Genomic DNA, 16,566 nt, shown 5'->3' on the forward strand with positions numbered 1-16,566 from the left:
GGTATATAACCCTTATCTCTATCTTTAATGGAGATTATTGCAATTTTAATTGTTTTTATTTAGACAATTAATTTGAGTTGGAAATAAATTAATTACTTCTTTTTTCTGTCAATCTATTGTTTTTTTATATGATGGCTTAGCTTGACGGTTACAAAATTAATTTTTTTTTTGGTTAATAATAGGTGAAATCGGAAGAAACAGGTAACTATTGTAAAGTTTAGCTCTGGTGACTTGTTGAAGTACTAAAACTACTACCTTATTTGCATTTTACAACATGTCAAAGTTTAGTACCTAAATTACAATTTTTTGTAAACTTCAGTACCTTTTATTTGTATTAACTCATATAAAATGATGATATCATCTAAACACAATTTATACATCATGTTAGTACTAACGAAGAAAAAACATAAAACGTGTCAGGTGTCTTACAGATTGCAAATATAAATTACAATTTTTATTTTTTTAAAAAAGAAGATAAAATCTTTCTCAAACTTCCATCCTCCACTCATGTTATTTCCTTATATGTTCATCGCCGCACATGTGTTTTTTCCCTCTTGATTTAGGGTCTCCTATTCTACCAGCGACCATCACTACTCATGCCTAGAGAACTCTCAATTCTACGAGGCACAATTAACACAGGCTAGTGTCATATTTAAAATATCGTAATAAATAACATGAAGAAAGATTATTAATTTAGATATAAAATGAGTATTAAAACTTTTTCAAACTTCGGAGTTTACATAATTTAAACTATTGCTTACCTAGTTGTCTCAATAACATGTAGCAAATCAAGCAACTACTTTCATTAACTTTCTCCTAAAGTGTTACCCCAAAATGAGTGAATGAGCCCTTGAACAATTTGTTAAAGTTAGAATAAACTAAAATCACCACTAATAGTAATACTTGCACATTAAAACACAACTATAATTCCCACATTAAAATATAATTAAAAAATTTTAAATCCACATTTTTACTTTTTTGCTATTATACGCCAATTAGTGATTGAAAATGAGGAATGCACAATCACTCCCATTCCTTTTGGTTTCTTTTGGGCTCTTGGAATGCTTCAAAGATTCAATTAAAAGTTAACCCAATTTCATTTTCTTATTTTAATTTCTCCAAATTCACAGGTAGATTGATTCTGAAATGGCAGATCTCAGCTTCCATTAACCTTCTTTTTCTCTCTCTTACGTCATTAATCACCACCTTCATATTGGGTTCCTTTTGCTACTATATAAATCAATTCTCATCCTCTCCTTTTTTTCTCTCCCCTTTTAAAATTGCTTGTCTCCTCAATATTCTACATGTCTCTCCTTCTACCTCCATTCCGATTTTGTTTGTTGTCGAGGGGTGTATCTTACTCGATAATCCAGAGCCTATTAAATTCCAACTAATTCGAATTTAAGTCGAGTTTTAACATACCCTCATTGAGGTGAATGCACTCTATATAAATCATTTTTGCTGTGATTTTTTCTTTTTCAACGCCCAAGTACAAAGCACTTAGTGCGCTAGGTACAACTACTGCTTCTTCCTCTCCTCATTGTAGGTCCATCACCTTTTATAATTTCCTGCTATTTTCTATTGATTATTGATATGGTTTTGGGCATTTTCCCCTTTTTTCATTATTAGCCCTTTTTCTCTCTCCTTCTCCCAATTGGTTTTCTTTCATTGAAATTTATCCAATTGGGTTGTTTTTTATTTCCCTTTTCCCTCATTTTTTAAAGCATTTTTTTTTTTTTGGGTTTTCAATTAGTCTAGAAATGGATTGAAAAAAAAAAAAAGCAAAACCCCATCAGATTTGCAAAAAAATTAAAAAAAATTCAATTTTGTGATAAATTTCCAATTATTTTCAAAAAAAAATTTGTGGGTTTTCAATAATTTCATAGATGGGTGTAAAAAAGAGCAAAGACCCATCAAATTTACCCCCAAAAATCTCATCTTTCCCTGATGAAGTGCTGGAAAAAGTTCTGGGTATGTTAGAATCTCACAAAGACAGAAGTTCAGTTTCATTAGTTTGCAAAGATTGGTATAATGCTGAGAGGTGGAGCAGAACCCATGTTTTTATTGGGAATTGTTATTCTGTAACACCTGAAATTGTTGCTAGAAGATTCCCAAAAATTAAGAGTGTAATCTTGAAAGGAAAGCCCAGATTTTCAGATTTTAATTTGGTGCCTGAAAATTGGGGAGCTGATATTCATCCATGGCTCCTTTGCTTTGCAAAAGCTTACCCTTTTCTGGAGGAATTAATGTTGAAGAGGATGTGTCTTACTGATGAAAGTTTGGAGTTTTTGGCTTTGTCTTTCCCTAATTTTAAGAGGATTTCTCTTCTTAGCTGTGATGGGTTCAGTACTGATGGCCTTGCTGCTCTTGCCACTCACTGCAAGTATGTAAATTTTTTTTTTTTTTTACCATTTTTTTGATGACTTTTACTTCCCTTTTGTTATGCATTGTCATGCTATTTGTGGATTATTTGGTTTTGATATATTGTGGGTTTTGTTTGATTTTTTTGCTTAATTGATTGTATGGTAAATGGTTCAAATGATTGATAAATTAGAGATCTGGGTTTCAAATTAGTGTAGTATATATTTGTGAAAGATATCATCTTTTTGGTACATTTAGTCCCGATTCTTGTTTATGTATAAAATGTTGGAAGAATATTTTATATCGGTAGTGTTGTTACGTGGTCGGGTTTGTATTGGACGCAAATTCTTGTATCAGACGCGGTCTCACGACGTTGTATTAGGTACACAAATGGAAAGGGATGGAGTGTTTATCTTTTGCTTTCAATGGTAATGTGATGTATACGGACTGACATTATTGGTGAGTTAAAGATGTTTTGGATCCTTTTCAATTCTATTCCCTACATTGGTTGATATGACATTTGCCTTAATTAATGATAATCAGTTGTCGCTTTTAATGTCATTGTCCTCATTAATATTGTTAGCAAGAGCCATTAAAACCACATGTTATCAGGCCATCAAATTAAGGCTTAGCTTTCTTCCTTACTCATTCTCCTCCACCCCCCCACCCCCCCCCCCCCCCCCCCCCCCAAAAAAAAAGAAAGTACTGCTATCTTCTGAAAAATTCCTCATTCTCTTCTGTAGCTTAGTGACTGTTTGTGGCTTATGTTTGCTTGTTTCATGTCTACCTAATGATCAACTAAAGATGGTGAACTTTACGTAATGTGTATTAAATGAATCAATTGCTCGACAATGTATACACTGTTTAGATTTGGGATTTGAGTGCCCTTTTTGTGGCTAATCTTATCTTTGATAGTGCTCCAATAGCAAGAATTTAACATACCTAACATAGGCAATATCAAATTAGGGTTAAAAGTAAGTTGCAGGGTTAATTAATACACCCTATATAATTTGGACATACGTCGGGATTTCCCAAATAATCTTTCATTGTATTGTCGATGTCTCATAATTTTGCCGTTTATATAGTTGCCTTTTCAAGCTTGTATTTGGGGCTATATCTCAATACATGTTTTAAACGAGTTGATGTCTACCTATTTATTAAGTAATAATGTATAACTTATTTACGTTGTAGTGCAATGGTTGGTCTTCACATGCCTCTGAGATGGAAGTGCAAACCAAATTCTAAGGTTGTGTAAATGCTGAGAAAATTTACAATTAAAGTAGGACCAATTTCCATCTTAGTCCGTAGCAAACATTGTGGTACTCAAGCTTGTGTGTTTATTAGTTGAGTATACATTGATGATTATGATGTCTTCTCCTTTGGACCATAACTCTGGGAACTTTATGGTTTTTATTTCTTTTGAAGCTCCAATTCCATTATGTGCTCTTTGGCACTTCACCTAGATTATGTATAAACTCTACAAGAAAGAAGAAACGAAAAACTCCTGACATGTGAAACCTAATGTTCCTATTTATTCTTGTTAGCATTTGATTGTTGATTCTTGATTGAAAAGTGTCTTACACCTAGTCATTTCAGCTTCTCATTAGAGGATTTTATAGTTATAGTCCTGATAACATTACCGAATATGTGGCCTGTTGTCCCTTATTTAAGTGCCATTGTGCTCTATATATTCCATCTTTATTTGTGTATACGGCATCGACTAGAGCCACAAGACTTCTCTACAGTCCTGTACTCCCATGGATGAATTGCTGCAAAATTTAGTTGCCTAGGGTGTTTGGCTTTCAGAGTTTCATGCTTTTTAAAAAAAAGAAAAAAAAAAAAAATATATATATATATATATATATATATATATATATATATATATATATATATATATATATATATATATATATATATATATATATATATATATATATATATGTGTATTATTTTCTGCTCAAGTGTTTACTCTTCAGCTGTCTTTCTAAAATTCAGCATGGCATCTAGTGGACTTGACTTCATTTTAATCAAATTATAACTTTTTTTTATTTTTTTTTGCCAGGAACTTAGTTGAGCTCGACATTCAGGAAAATGGAATTGATGACCGCAGTGGATGTTGGTTGAGTTGCTTTCCTGATAACTTTACTTCATTGGAAATTCTAAATTTCTCCAATCTTCATTCAGAAATCTGCTTTCCGTCCCTTGAGAGACTAGTTGCTAGGTGTAAATCTTTAAAGGTCTTAAAGGTGAACCGATCTGTGAACCTGGAGCAGCTACTGAGGTTGCTTACTCATGCTCCTCGGTTGACACAGTTAGGCACAGGTGCCTTCTCACAGGAGCTCCAGCCAGCTCAGTATTCTAGTCTCGAGAGCGTGTTTAACAACTATCACAGTCTTCAAACTATCTCTGGTTTATATGAAGCTAATCCACTCTATCTGCCTATTCTCTATCCTGCTTGCTCAGGAGTAACATTTTTGAATTTGAGCGATGTACCTTTACAATGTGATGATCTTGCTCAGCTTCTTGGTAACTGTCCAAATCTCCGACGGCTTTGGGTAGGCATCTAAATCCTTCTTCTAACATGAGACGAGATGCCTATTACTTGCACAGATAAACAATCAAATCAGCTGCTCTTTCAAAATAAATTTGCTCAAATAATCTCGACATTGTTTTGTTTATTGGATGCACTGCTTGGTTTATTCATACATTTAAATGAACTTGATTCTTCTAAAGCAGTGACAAGTCTTGTCTTTGATGCACTTATGTCATGTGGATTGTCTTTCATTATTGATGATCACATTTGCGGTTTGATTGGTTTGATAGATGATTGAATACCAGTGCAATGAAACTAATGACTGCGTAAAAGTGACTGAATGTTGATTATACTTGCTATTGAGTTCAAAATGGCATTAGAAAGAAGCTTTAACATTTGTGGCATAATTTTTTTTGATTTAATGGCTTATTGTTAATAGTGTACATCTGAGTCTGAACCAAGTATTAATTAGTGGTAATAAGTGATGACTAGGTTTGCAATCCTGTAAAAGTTTGCACCTTTGTTAAGTTTAAACTTGTAGATTCAGACATATAATACTATATCTTACTTGCTCTCTGTAATAATTTATGATTTTGTCTCTTCTGAGATAAATTTATTTTTTCAAAAGATTATGTGATAGCTTTTACACATCCAAACAGTATTTACTGTCTGTCTTTTACATAAACTTTCTCAATGCCTTTTCTGATTAAAGTAAATAGACATTGAACTAGTTTTGATCTTGCTGCATGTACTTATGTTCTAAAATTGCATCCTTTTGTTTTAGGTGCTGGACACTGTTGGTGATAAAGGTCTGGAAGCTGTTGGGTCTAGCTGCCCTTTGCTTGAGGAACTCAGGGTATTCCCTGCAAACCCATTTGATGCTGAAGTAGTCCACGGGGTAACCGAATCTGGTTTTGTTGCGGTGTCTTATGGATGCCCTAAGCTCCACTATGTTCTCTACTTTTGTCGGCAGATGACAAATGCCGCTGTAGCAACGATTGTGAAAAACTGCCCCGACTTTACACATTTCCGCCTCTGCATAATGAATCCAGGTGAACCCGACCACTTGACTGATGAATCTATGGATGAGGCTTTTGGTTCGGTGGTAAAATCATGTAAGAAGCTCAGAAGACTTGCACTCTCCGGATTATTGACTGATTTAACATTCGAATATATTGGCAAATATGCCAAGAACCTGGAGACTCTTTCTGTGGCTTTTGCTGGAAGTAGTGACTTGGCAATGCAATGTGTTCTAGCTGGCTGTCCTAAGCTGAGACGGCTTGAAATAAGGGATTGTCCCTTTGGAAATAATGCTCTTCTTTCAGGGTTGGAGAAGTATGAATCCATGAGATCTCTTTGGATGTCAGCTAGCAATGTCACAATGAATGGCTGTAGGCTGTTGGCGAAGGAAATGCCTAGGTTGAATGTTGAGGTCATAATGGATGACGATGTCAACAACGACTTTCAAGCTAGTAAAGTTTATGTGTATCGTACTGTTGCAGGACCCAGAAAAGATGCCCCTCCTTTTGTTCTCACTTTTTGAATCTATGCTTTGGTGAGTATTCGTCTCTTTATTGTTTATTATGAGTATGTTATTTTACGGCAAGAATTTACTGTCGTATTTTGACAACCAGCTAGATATACAGCTATAAATTTAGGTTTATGTGACATGAAAGTTTTGATATATCCCTAAGAAAATGATGCTTTTTGTTAAATGTTCAACTTCAATCTACCAAAAGTTCGATCAGCGCCGAAATCCCCTAAAATTTCTTATGAAGTTGATGTATGATTTTTCCCCCCATGTGCCTATTCTTAATTTTGTTGGTCCTATAGATAGATATTTTGCTGATATGATGGTATAATTTGCTCACTGGAGTCCAGTGAAAGCCGTCTTTTTGTTCAGATGAAATACTAATACTTGCTAAACTCTGTTGGCTCATTTTACACTGTATTCTCTGGTCCATGAATCACTAGGGTTTTAGGAGTTGGAACTTCTTTTGCTTGTGGCTAATGAGCCTTTACATTCTTGTGTCAAGATTGCAATTGCATATAATTAATTAGTTTTCTTGAACATATGTTGCAGGGTGAAGTTTTAGAATGGTGGCGGAGAGAAAGTTAGATAACTAAAAACATGATGACAGCTGCAACCTATGTTGCTTTGCCTCGTGGACAAGGATCACAGATGCTCACATCTAAGGTTTGGTCCAGATATTATGAAGGGTCTAAATCTATTTCTGGTCTGATCTGAAGTATTTGTCAAGTGCGGCATGAGGTGTAAGTGTCCATGTACTCATGTAGGTACCTGTATTTGTAACAAAAAACTACCCCAGTAACATCGGCTGTCAATTGCTGGAAATAATTGGAATAACTGAAGAAACACATCTTTGTGAAGCGACAAAGCTTGTATATGGAAGGAGCTCACTACAACCCTGTAAGAGATCAATGGATGGCGTCAAGTCATCAACACCAGGGAAACAGGAGATTATGATGGATCATATTCGACATATGCTTTGTATAATTCTTATCCTGTAGAGTTACTTCTACCTGTTTCAATCATTGTATTCCACTCGTGCATGGCACGATGTACATTCATAGCTTCTAAGAGCTTACTAGCAACAGGATCTGTCGGATGTTGTAATTGTTGTATTCCTGTACTTGGAATTTGGTAAAAAATTTATTTGAATGTCCCTGAGTTCACTTAAATAACATGCAGTAAGTTTTAGTAGATGTGCTAATGTGCTTGCTTAGTAATGTAATTCCATTTCTAAAACATGATGAGCATTAAACGCCTTATCAAGGCAAAAAAGAAAAAGAAAATAGCGATCCCTAGGCTGCTGGTTGGCTACAACATATGCAGATGTGCTAGATTTAAAACCTTTGTGCAACACTGCAACATATACCTCCATCTAGTCTGCTGTGAAAGCATAACAAGCACACGTATACAACAAAGCTGTTGTTGCATGGCCTTGGATCGGCTAGCTATGCATTAACACAACTCTAATAATCTACGAAATACGAAGTACTTAAGCAGCCATACTAAGAGCAACTCCAATGGTTGTAACTAGGGACTTGCTTGCAATTTCAATAATTCCCTAACTACTAGCTTGACCATTGAAGCTAGAAAACTTAATTTGCTTGGGAATTAAACTTGCCAAAATAAAATGCTCATTGCACCAATTAAGCTCTTTCCATGTATTTTTTATTCAACAACTACTACTTAGCTAATAGCTAGCCATTGAAGCAAAAGAGAACTAAAATGATAATTAGCTTAAAATCTTATGTGGCATGGCAAGCTAATTTGACAATTAGCTTGCCATTGGAGTAGCTCTAAGTTTCGTAAGTACTAAAATTAGTCTAATGTAGCCTTAAGCTTCCGAGGCTGAACTATATCTGTTGTTAAACTGTAATAGGTTATGATTTTAGTTAAGATGCTACACGGTTGGAAATTTGGAATTAATAAAGGAACTAAAGTAATAGTTCAACTTTTTGGGACCTTGGGCTTTATAATTTTATATTGAACAAACACACAACAAAAAATGAAATGGGCAACTATAGTTCTAAACAGGTCCAAGTACAAATGTGGTTTACACCACCGCTTAACTGATACATCGAATCTTGTCTACATCACTACTTAATGACTATAAAGGTTCTGTAGTCTATACAGACCAAAGATACAATCGCTTTATTACAGCGAAGTTGCAGCACCAGGCAATGACATCCTATAGTAATTCTTCTACGCAAATGTAATGCTTAATGTGTTACGACTGCTAAAACAGCCCATCGTACTAGCTTCACAATTAATTACAGACCTACAGTAAATCTCCGCTCTTTAAAAATATGACATCCCCAATTTACATAAGAGAATGCATGAGTTGGTTCATCAGAGAAATGAGTCACAATTTACGACAATATTTAGTGCATTATAGTACAAGTATATGTTGTAACTGTAACCCACAACTTATAAACTACTCCGTACTAAGTATAAAGCTTTCTAGTACATACTCCCTCTATTTTTAAATACTTGCTTCACTTTTTTTTTTCGGCTGTTTTTAAATACCTGTTCCATTTCATTATTTAGAAAGTTTTTACAATATTTAATTAATTTCTCTCACTAAGTGGACCCAACAACATTAATTCCATATTCTCCCTCCTTCAATTTTCTCCACTACTTTTGGTTTTTTATAATTTTTTATTTTTCCACCAACCCCACTACCCCCATATATTATTACTTTCTCCAATTTCTTTTAAAACTCCGCGCATGAAGAAATGGAGCGAGTATTTAAAAGCGGATGGAGTAGTATATACACGATTACACGGTTGCCAGATTTCTATAAAAATTGATTCTCCTTTTGCCCCTCAAATATTGTCCTATTGCAACTTAGTAGGTCAAAACCATCAACTCTTACTAATTTATAGAGTAAGAAATAATTGGGGCTTGCCCTTGGACTTCACCAAAAAAAAGAGTAAGAAATAATATATTTCAGTCGAATCTTGTAAGATCATTTCAATGTCGTTTAGAATGTCAATTTTTTATGCATACAAAATAGGAGACTTGTTTAAAAAACGTGTGTTAACGCTGTATAAAGTCAAATGAGACAATCTGTAAGCAACAAGAGAAGAATAACGATAATGATGAGATTGAATCATTTAATCATCTACAAGGACTACGACTCTGCAAAGTCCAAACGTAATAAATATTTAAATATGTTCTTACACACGCAAGATGAATATTACAATCGGAAGAATTAGCCTACATTTTTTAATTAAAATTTAATCTTGCATTCAAATACTCCTTGACAGTTGGTAGTTGGGATATAACAAAAAAAAAAAAAGGTTGGCGACAACTGATTCACTTGCCTAGTTGACTAACTTAAACCTTGTTCTTTTGAGCTAATTGAGTTAAACTGAATTGAAGAAAAAAAAAAAAAAAAAAGCTAAGTTGAATTGAATTGAAAATAAACTCAAAAAGAACAGGACCTTAATTAGTGCTAGTAAGGAAAGTCCTGATCACAAGGGTTGATCCAACAATTGGTTCTATTACTTCACATCAAGCCATGATTAACATATAAATAATAAACAACTATACTTACTATCAATTGGTTTGATGAAATTCAAGTCTAGGTGTGTGATTAAGACTTTCTTCCAACACGTGTTCAAATACCCCAGTATAACATTTGATATCATTTGTATCACACAAGGTGTACGACCCCAATACTTAATTAGGGTGGAGCCGATTGTCACGAAATATTAATACACATCTTAAACACTATTTACATATTCAATTGCATTCTCCCTATAGTTTTCCCAACTAATTAAGTACTCATGTGTAGCACCACAATCCTTAATTAGGGTGGGTCTAATTGTCATGAGCTACGCACTTAAGGCTAGTATTTAACACAAGTTCTTTCAACGCATATTAAAACTAACCTCACTCGTATTATACGCATTTTTAGAAATCTTCGTAGACATATGAAAGCCAACTTCATGCCATACATACTTGTTTCCAAAATGTGTGCTTATTTTGTTGTCTTACACAAATTTTCTTTCCCTTTCATTTGAGAAAACACATGTGACCTTTGCAAAGAAAATTATGGATGATTGAGCACACACAAGGCTCAATCTAAATACTATCTAATACTCGTGATACTTAATTTTTAAAAATCATCTCTACAAAAATTAGGTATATAATAATATAAGAAAAAGTTATTTGCAGCCCTAATACCTGCATATAAAAAGCTAACAGTGAAAAGAATAGACAATAAATAAACATTTATTACACCAATTTACTCGTGAATTCTCGTTAATTCCCAACTTAATCCTAAAAACAAAAAGTATATTAAATGCTTATATGCAGCCCTAAAGGATGCATGTAGCATTACCCAATAATATATACTCGTACCACATAATAATATAATACAGGGTATATTGATACTATTGTTGAACATGAGGAGCCACAATTACGTCGTTTCCAAGAATTCCAACATACCATGAGGATATATTATGAACCCTGACTGTGACTCGTATTGCACCAACACATCCACAACTATAGGGACTATAAATGCAACTATATTATCTGGCTACTGCCTCTCCCTTATCTCTGTAATTCTAGTTTTAGACCTACAAAAGGTGAGAAATGTAAGTATGTAACACTTAAAAACATTGTTCGTCTATATTCTCCAACATAAACACTTAGTTACAAATTTACAATTAGAATGTCTTTCAAAGTTTCCTTAGTTAAGTTAACATGGTGAATCTAAGATTTTTAGATAGTATGGACACGAACTTAAAATTAAAGAATTAAAAAGGTATACTTTTTCTTTTTTTTTTTTTTTTGAAAGAATTAAAAAGGTATACTTGTATATAATATAAATGGCATAATATTTTTTTTGTCAACTAAATTTAAACTATTAATCTACTCCGCTATTTCATTAGTCTATATACATACCACCCTTATCCTGTCAACAATGCATACATGTCTACACATATAGAATGTGTCGAATACATCTTATTTAAAAATAAAAAAAAATAAAAAAAAAAACGATTACTAATGTCTGCATATAATGTGTTGAATACATCTTATTTTAAAATAAATGACTACATATATGCTTGATCTAATTAAATCTAAATTAGCAAAATAAAAGACATGCATTTTCAAGTACTCGGTACAATTTTACTGAATACCTTTTCAAGTATCAATTTTGTCAAGTCTACGATTTCTAGTGTACTAAGAGTCTAAGACTATAGGTTCGTTACACACTTATATAGATACATGTCAATAATGAGATGAATGACAATAATCCTGAATGATCCACAATTTGACAATACAAACACTTGGCACATCATAATAAGTACCCAAAATAAAGTGACAAATGAAATAAAAGGCACCTTCCTATCAACTGTGAATTCACAAGTGAAGTGTGGGGGGTATCCACTATCCACTATATATCCACCCATTATATTAACTTTCTTTAAACATAAGAGTTTGAGTTACTTTCAAGGTTTCAACAAACACAAATTTTAAGTCATATTTAACCTATTCAATTCAATTTATCGTCATTTAATTGGAAAACTACCCTTCAATTCACTCTTCTCATAATTGGTTGCTTCTTCTTGTGTAAACAAACATACTTTTCCCACTACAGGAAACACGTGATCATCAAAGGTAAAAGAAGGAAGACAAAACTCATCAACATCACAATTTACAAACCTATGTTGTGAGCCCCACTTGACTTGGCGTTCTCCATTTATGGTCCCACTTTAGCTTGTGACATGAGAAGCAATTAAGATGAATTGAAGTGTTTTTGATGTTGAAATTTAGTGCATAGTTTATCTTCTTTTGTAAAAGGTTAAATGACATAGATGTGACTCAAATTCTTTGTCATCCTTGACTATAGATAATGATTTTTTTTTTTTTTTTTTTTTTTTTTTTTTGGGCAGAGAAAGATAGATAATGAGATTAAAGCCCGGTATTTAACAATATCTTTATATTTTGATGTACTTAATTATTAATTTTAGTTTCCGTGAGAGGTGAATGGATGTAAGAAAATACTCCGTAGGATAATATATATGAAGTATTTAAGAATAGAAGGGAGCACGTAATTGTAGATTATAAGGTTGATACTTAGCCCCGTTTCATATTATTTACAATGATTTGACATGAAGTTTATTAAGAATGAAAAATGTCTAAGGTCCTGTTCTATTGAGCTATTATGCTCTGCCCTGTCTGCTGAAATCTGCTTTGCTCTGCTCTGTACTACTCTGCTGAATTTCGATCTACTCTGTTTTGCTTAAATTTGCTTTGTAGTGCGTTGGAAGCCCTGCTCTGCACTACTCTGCTAAAATCTGTTTTGCTCTGCCCAGAAGCTCAAAAGAACAAGGACTAAGCGTTGCAAATAATATGAAACGGAAATATTACATAGGTGATTGTTTAAATAATCATACTACTTGTCCCCTTCCTTTTTTTTTTAAGTACATAATACTGCAATCGATAAAGTATATAAGAGTAAGGGCCTGTTCACATTTATTGAATTGAGCTGAACTGAACTGATTGGAGTTGAACTGAACTGAAGTGAACTGATTGGAGCTGAACTGAACTGAATAGAGCTGAAATGAATATTTTATGAGAGAAGGAAATTAAGAGATAAAACTAAACTGGACAGAACTGAAGTGATTGGAGCTGAACAGAGTACTGAACTGAACTGATTGGAGCAAAACTGAACTGAACTGAACTGAAATTAAGGTGAAGTGAACAGATCCTAAGTGAAAAGCTCTAAATGTTCGTGGTAGAGTAAATTGATAAAATATGTGCCAAAATAGAGAAAAGTATATTTGAATACAATGTATCAAATAAAAAAAAATATAAATTGAAAGTAGATACATCAATAATGGATGAAATATGGATGAGCTATTTTGTGACTTACTATAAACAACAAGCTCTAATACTATTGTCAAGGATTTTATGTCTAAAAAATAAGCACAAAAAACAAATACAAGTACAACATAATAATTATGAAATAATTTATGTATTATTTAATTTATGTATAATTGAGATACTACAATGACCATGCTATGGCAAATCCAATATGAAGGCAAAAGATTATAATACATAGCAAATAAATAATTCAGTTTTTGACTTATCCTCTAATCCTCTATAACACTATATCTATTTATAACCTCAATCCAAGCATGCCCAAAACAACATAAAAGCACGATGATGAAGAGAAAATGACTAAGATATGTTTGGAAATATAGCTAGATATAGTGATAGGCTGATAGCCCAACTAGGTAGCTAGGGGGAAAATGAATACTTTTGGATAAATTTTACTCTAAGATATACAAAAATGTTCTAAATCTAAAAGTGGGAGTGGGGTTTTTATGCACCCGAGTGCACATAAAGTAAGGTACATTTGAGGGTTAATTTTTACTCTTTATTATTTATGTACGAGTATTTTTTTGTTCATTTAAGCATTTCTTAAAATAAATAAACAAAAAATATTAATTAATGAGCAGAAATTACACTTAGGCGCACCTACCTACCTTACTGCACTATGCGTGTAAGAATTGAATCACTCCCCTTTTCCTTTGTATACCGTAATATATACTTCTTTTTAAGCCGATATTGTAAATTAGCAAGGGAAGTATATTACTCCGTATAAATAAGATCACTCGAAAACAACACCAAGCATGTTTCATTAAAATCAAGCATGATAATTAGTTCCAAGAAATTTGTCATAATTGACCAATGGTAGTGAGACTAGAATCATAGATCCTAACAACTTGAGGTCACGTTTTTTTGATAGCATTTGTATTTAACTTTATAAGTTGCGTATTGCCACGATAAATTTGAGTAATTGCGTTCTATTTTTTTTTTTTTTTTGTAACAAAACAAAACATAGCACTTATAGCGTTTTTAATATTTTGGCGCATTTTAAGGTATGTAAATGATTCTGATTTGCTTTGCACTTCAGGTTTCTCTATTGCAATCAGATCCTCAATTATAGTTTCAATTTAAGCCATGTGCAAAGAAAAAGAAGATCATTCTTATCTTTTTTGGGTTTTACTTAAGGGCTCAATTAATGATAAGGAGTCAAATAGATGATTCCAAACTAATTAAGATTCACATAATAATGTAGTTAAACTTTATACTGTAATTTCTTAGGCTTATTGAAAATACATATTACATAAAACGCAAACATACACATATCTCATTTTAAGTATGTAAACATTTTAATTTTTTTTTTATAACCTTTTCTTGTTATCTAGCTATCTACTTTTGTAATAGTTGGATCGGATTTCCATTGTGTACACTCATACTTATTTTAATTTTATGATTGGTAAACATATTTCTTTACTAGACTGTACATCTTAGGTCAACTTTGCCTAAATTTGCAAGTTAGGATATAATAATATCCAAAAGGATAAGAAAAACTTCCCTAAAGTTCGTAATGGACAGATCTTAAATCATCTTAAGAGCTACACCAAGCTAAGACGTACATACACTTCTTAAGACCAAATACCATCAAGTAACCTCGGCCCCTTGATTAAAGCTTGTGCACTAAAATATAGACCTTTCCTTTGAAGTTTAATGAAGAAGATGGACTATTAATTTTATTTTCTTGGACAAATACGAAGTAATATTCATGGTGAATTATTAATTGGAAAAATTGATCTATTTCCAACGAATCATGGACCATGTTGCAAGTAAAATACAGGTAATGCTTGCTAGGTACACCTTTGGTAAGCTATCACATTCAAAATTTTGTTCTAATTATTGATAATGATTTGAACCTTTCAGCAATTTGTAGGGCACATAGGTCCATGCATATCCTAATTCACAGACATCTTTTGCATGGATGAAGATTTTACAGAAATAAAATAAAATACATTTCCATTGATTAGTTCATACTCCATAATATCAACGGCATATGTCACCAATGAAATTAATAAGCTAGTGGAAAATAAGATTATTATTACAATTGTTAAAATTATTTTCCCTTTTTAACAAAAATAAGAATTATTGCAAATAGTGCAGCTCTAAATATGGTCAATCACTCAATCTAATGAAAACAAAGTGTGATTTGTACTTGAGGGCAAATTGAGTTAAAATAAGAGGCCGTAATCTAATATGAGTAATGAAAACAAATTAAAGGGATAGGTTATGATTCTAAATTGAATTAAAATGTGTTAATAAAAAATGGGTAATTATTTTTGTAATAAAGATACACAAATATAATTAGATATGTCTTCTCTTAAGATTCAGACCTAATCTCTATATAGTCAAGCTTTCATACATAAACATGGTGCATATGCAAATATAAAAATGTATATCATTAACATATACACATAATAAAAAAGAAAGAATACAAAGTAAAGTTTCAATTGTACTTTCACATTTAAAATTAGGGTCTATTCACATATACTGAACTGAGCTGAATTGAATTGAACTGAACTGAACTGAATATTTTATGAGAGAGGGAAATTAGGAGCTAAACTGAACAGAACTGATTGGAGCTGAACTGAACTAAACTGAACTGAACTGAAATGGAATTAAGTAAATGTGAACATGCCCTTAATAATAACATATACTTTTATTTAAAATAAAATACTTTGTAGTTATGTTTATGATTGAATCTTCTAACTTGCTATTAATTTATTTTGAAGTATTAAAATACATGTGATATGTACAATAATTAACATGCTAACTCTTATGTATATGAGTTTATGTATGTGATATGAGAAAATGATAATATAAATATATAAAATAACAATTATGAATCACTGAAGGGTAACTATCATAGGATACTTTAAATCATGTACTTTTGTACGGAATAATAATACATATTGATGATAATTATGTACAGGTAATGCTTAATAACAATGCATGGTTGCAAAGCAAAGATATATAGAATGAGCAATAAAAAAAAGCTAAGTACTACGTAGTTTGTAGTGTCAGTCTATTAGTCGTTGAAGAAGTAATCAATTAGTTCGCCGTTTACAAATCTTGTCACAAAAGCTAAGGGTGTGATATATAAATCGAATGCATGAGTAGTTCGTTAAGAATACTAATTAATAATAAAAAAATAAAGGCAATATAATATAATGCTCCTGTCTTTCTCTTGCAAGCTAAGGTATTTTGCTCCAAAACTGTACATCTTCAAATTGAACTTATCTTC

At 32.5% G+C, this 16,566-nt stretch overlaps 1 protein-coding gene across 2 annotated transcripts; it reads left to right on the forward strand.

Moving 5' to 3' along the window:
- Positions 1-1,024: 1,024 nt before the first annotated feature.
- Positions 1,025-7,591, forward strand: LOC145577440 (protein TRANSPORT INHIBITOR RESPONSE 1-like). Of its 2 annotated transcripts, XR_014098793.1 has the most exons (5): positions 1,025-2,383; positions 4,424-4,916; positions 5,679-6,449; positions 6,978-7,091; positions 7,193-7,591. XR_014098793.1 is itself a non-coding variant. In XM_081634874.1 (4 exons), exons 1-3 carry the CDS (start codon positions 1,887-1,889, stop codon positions 6,435-6,437), a joined length of 1,749 nt encoding a protein of 582 aa, XP_081491000.1. In that variant the 5' UTR covers positions 1,025-1,886; the 3' UTR covers positions 6,438-6,449; positions 6,978-7,591. The 2 variants fall into 2 exon arrangements, 1 of the variants encoding a protein (XP_081491000.1); XM_081634874.1 differs by having other exon boundaries at positions 6,978-7,591.
- Positions 7,592-16,566: the final 8,975 nt, after the last annotated feature.

This window comes from Chenopodium album, chromosome 14 (genome assembly GCF_948465745.1).
Source record: "Chenopodium album chromosome 14, dcCheAlbu1.1, whole genome shotgun sequence".
Classification (NCBI taxonomy): domain Eukaryota; kingdom Viridiplantae; phylum Streptophyta; class Magnoliopsida; order Caryophyllales; family Amaranthaceae; genus Chenopodium; species Chenopodium album.

What these genes read in the sequence shown, in the direction of transcription:
- LOC145577440 (XM_081634874.1), top strand. Translation starts at nt 1,887, where the DNA reads ATGGGTGTAAAAAAGAGCAAAGACCCATCAAATTTACCCCCAAAAATC. An exon ending in GCTCTTGCCACTCACTGCAA is followed by an intron (nt 2,384 to 4,423) that starts GTATGTAAATTT and finishes TTTTTTTGCCAG; the next exon opens with GAACTTAGTTGAGCTCGACA. An exon ending in CAAATCTCCGACGGCTTTGG is followed by an intron (nt 4,917 to 5,678) that starts GTAGGCATCTAA and finishes CTTTTGTTTTAG; the next exon opens with GTGCTGGACACTGTTGGTGA.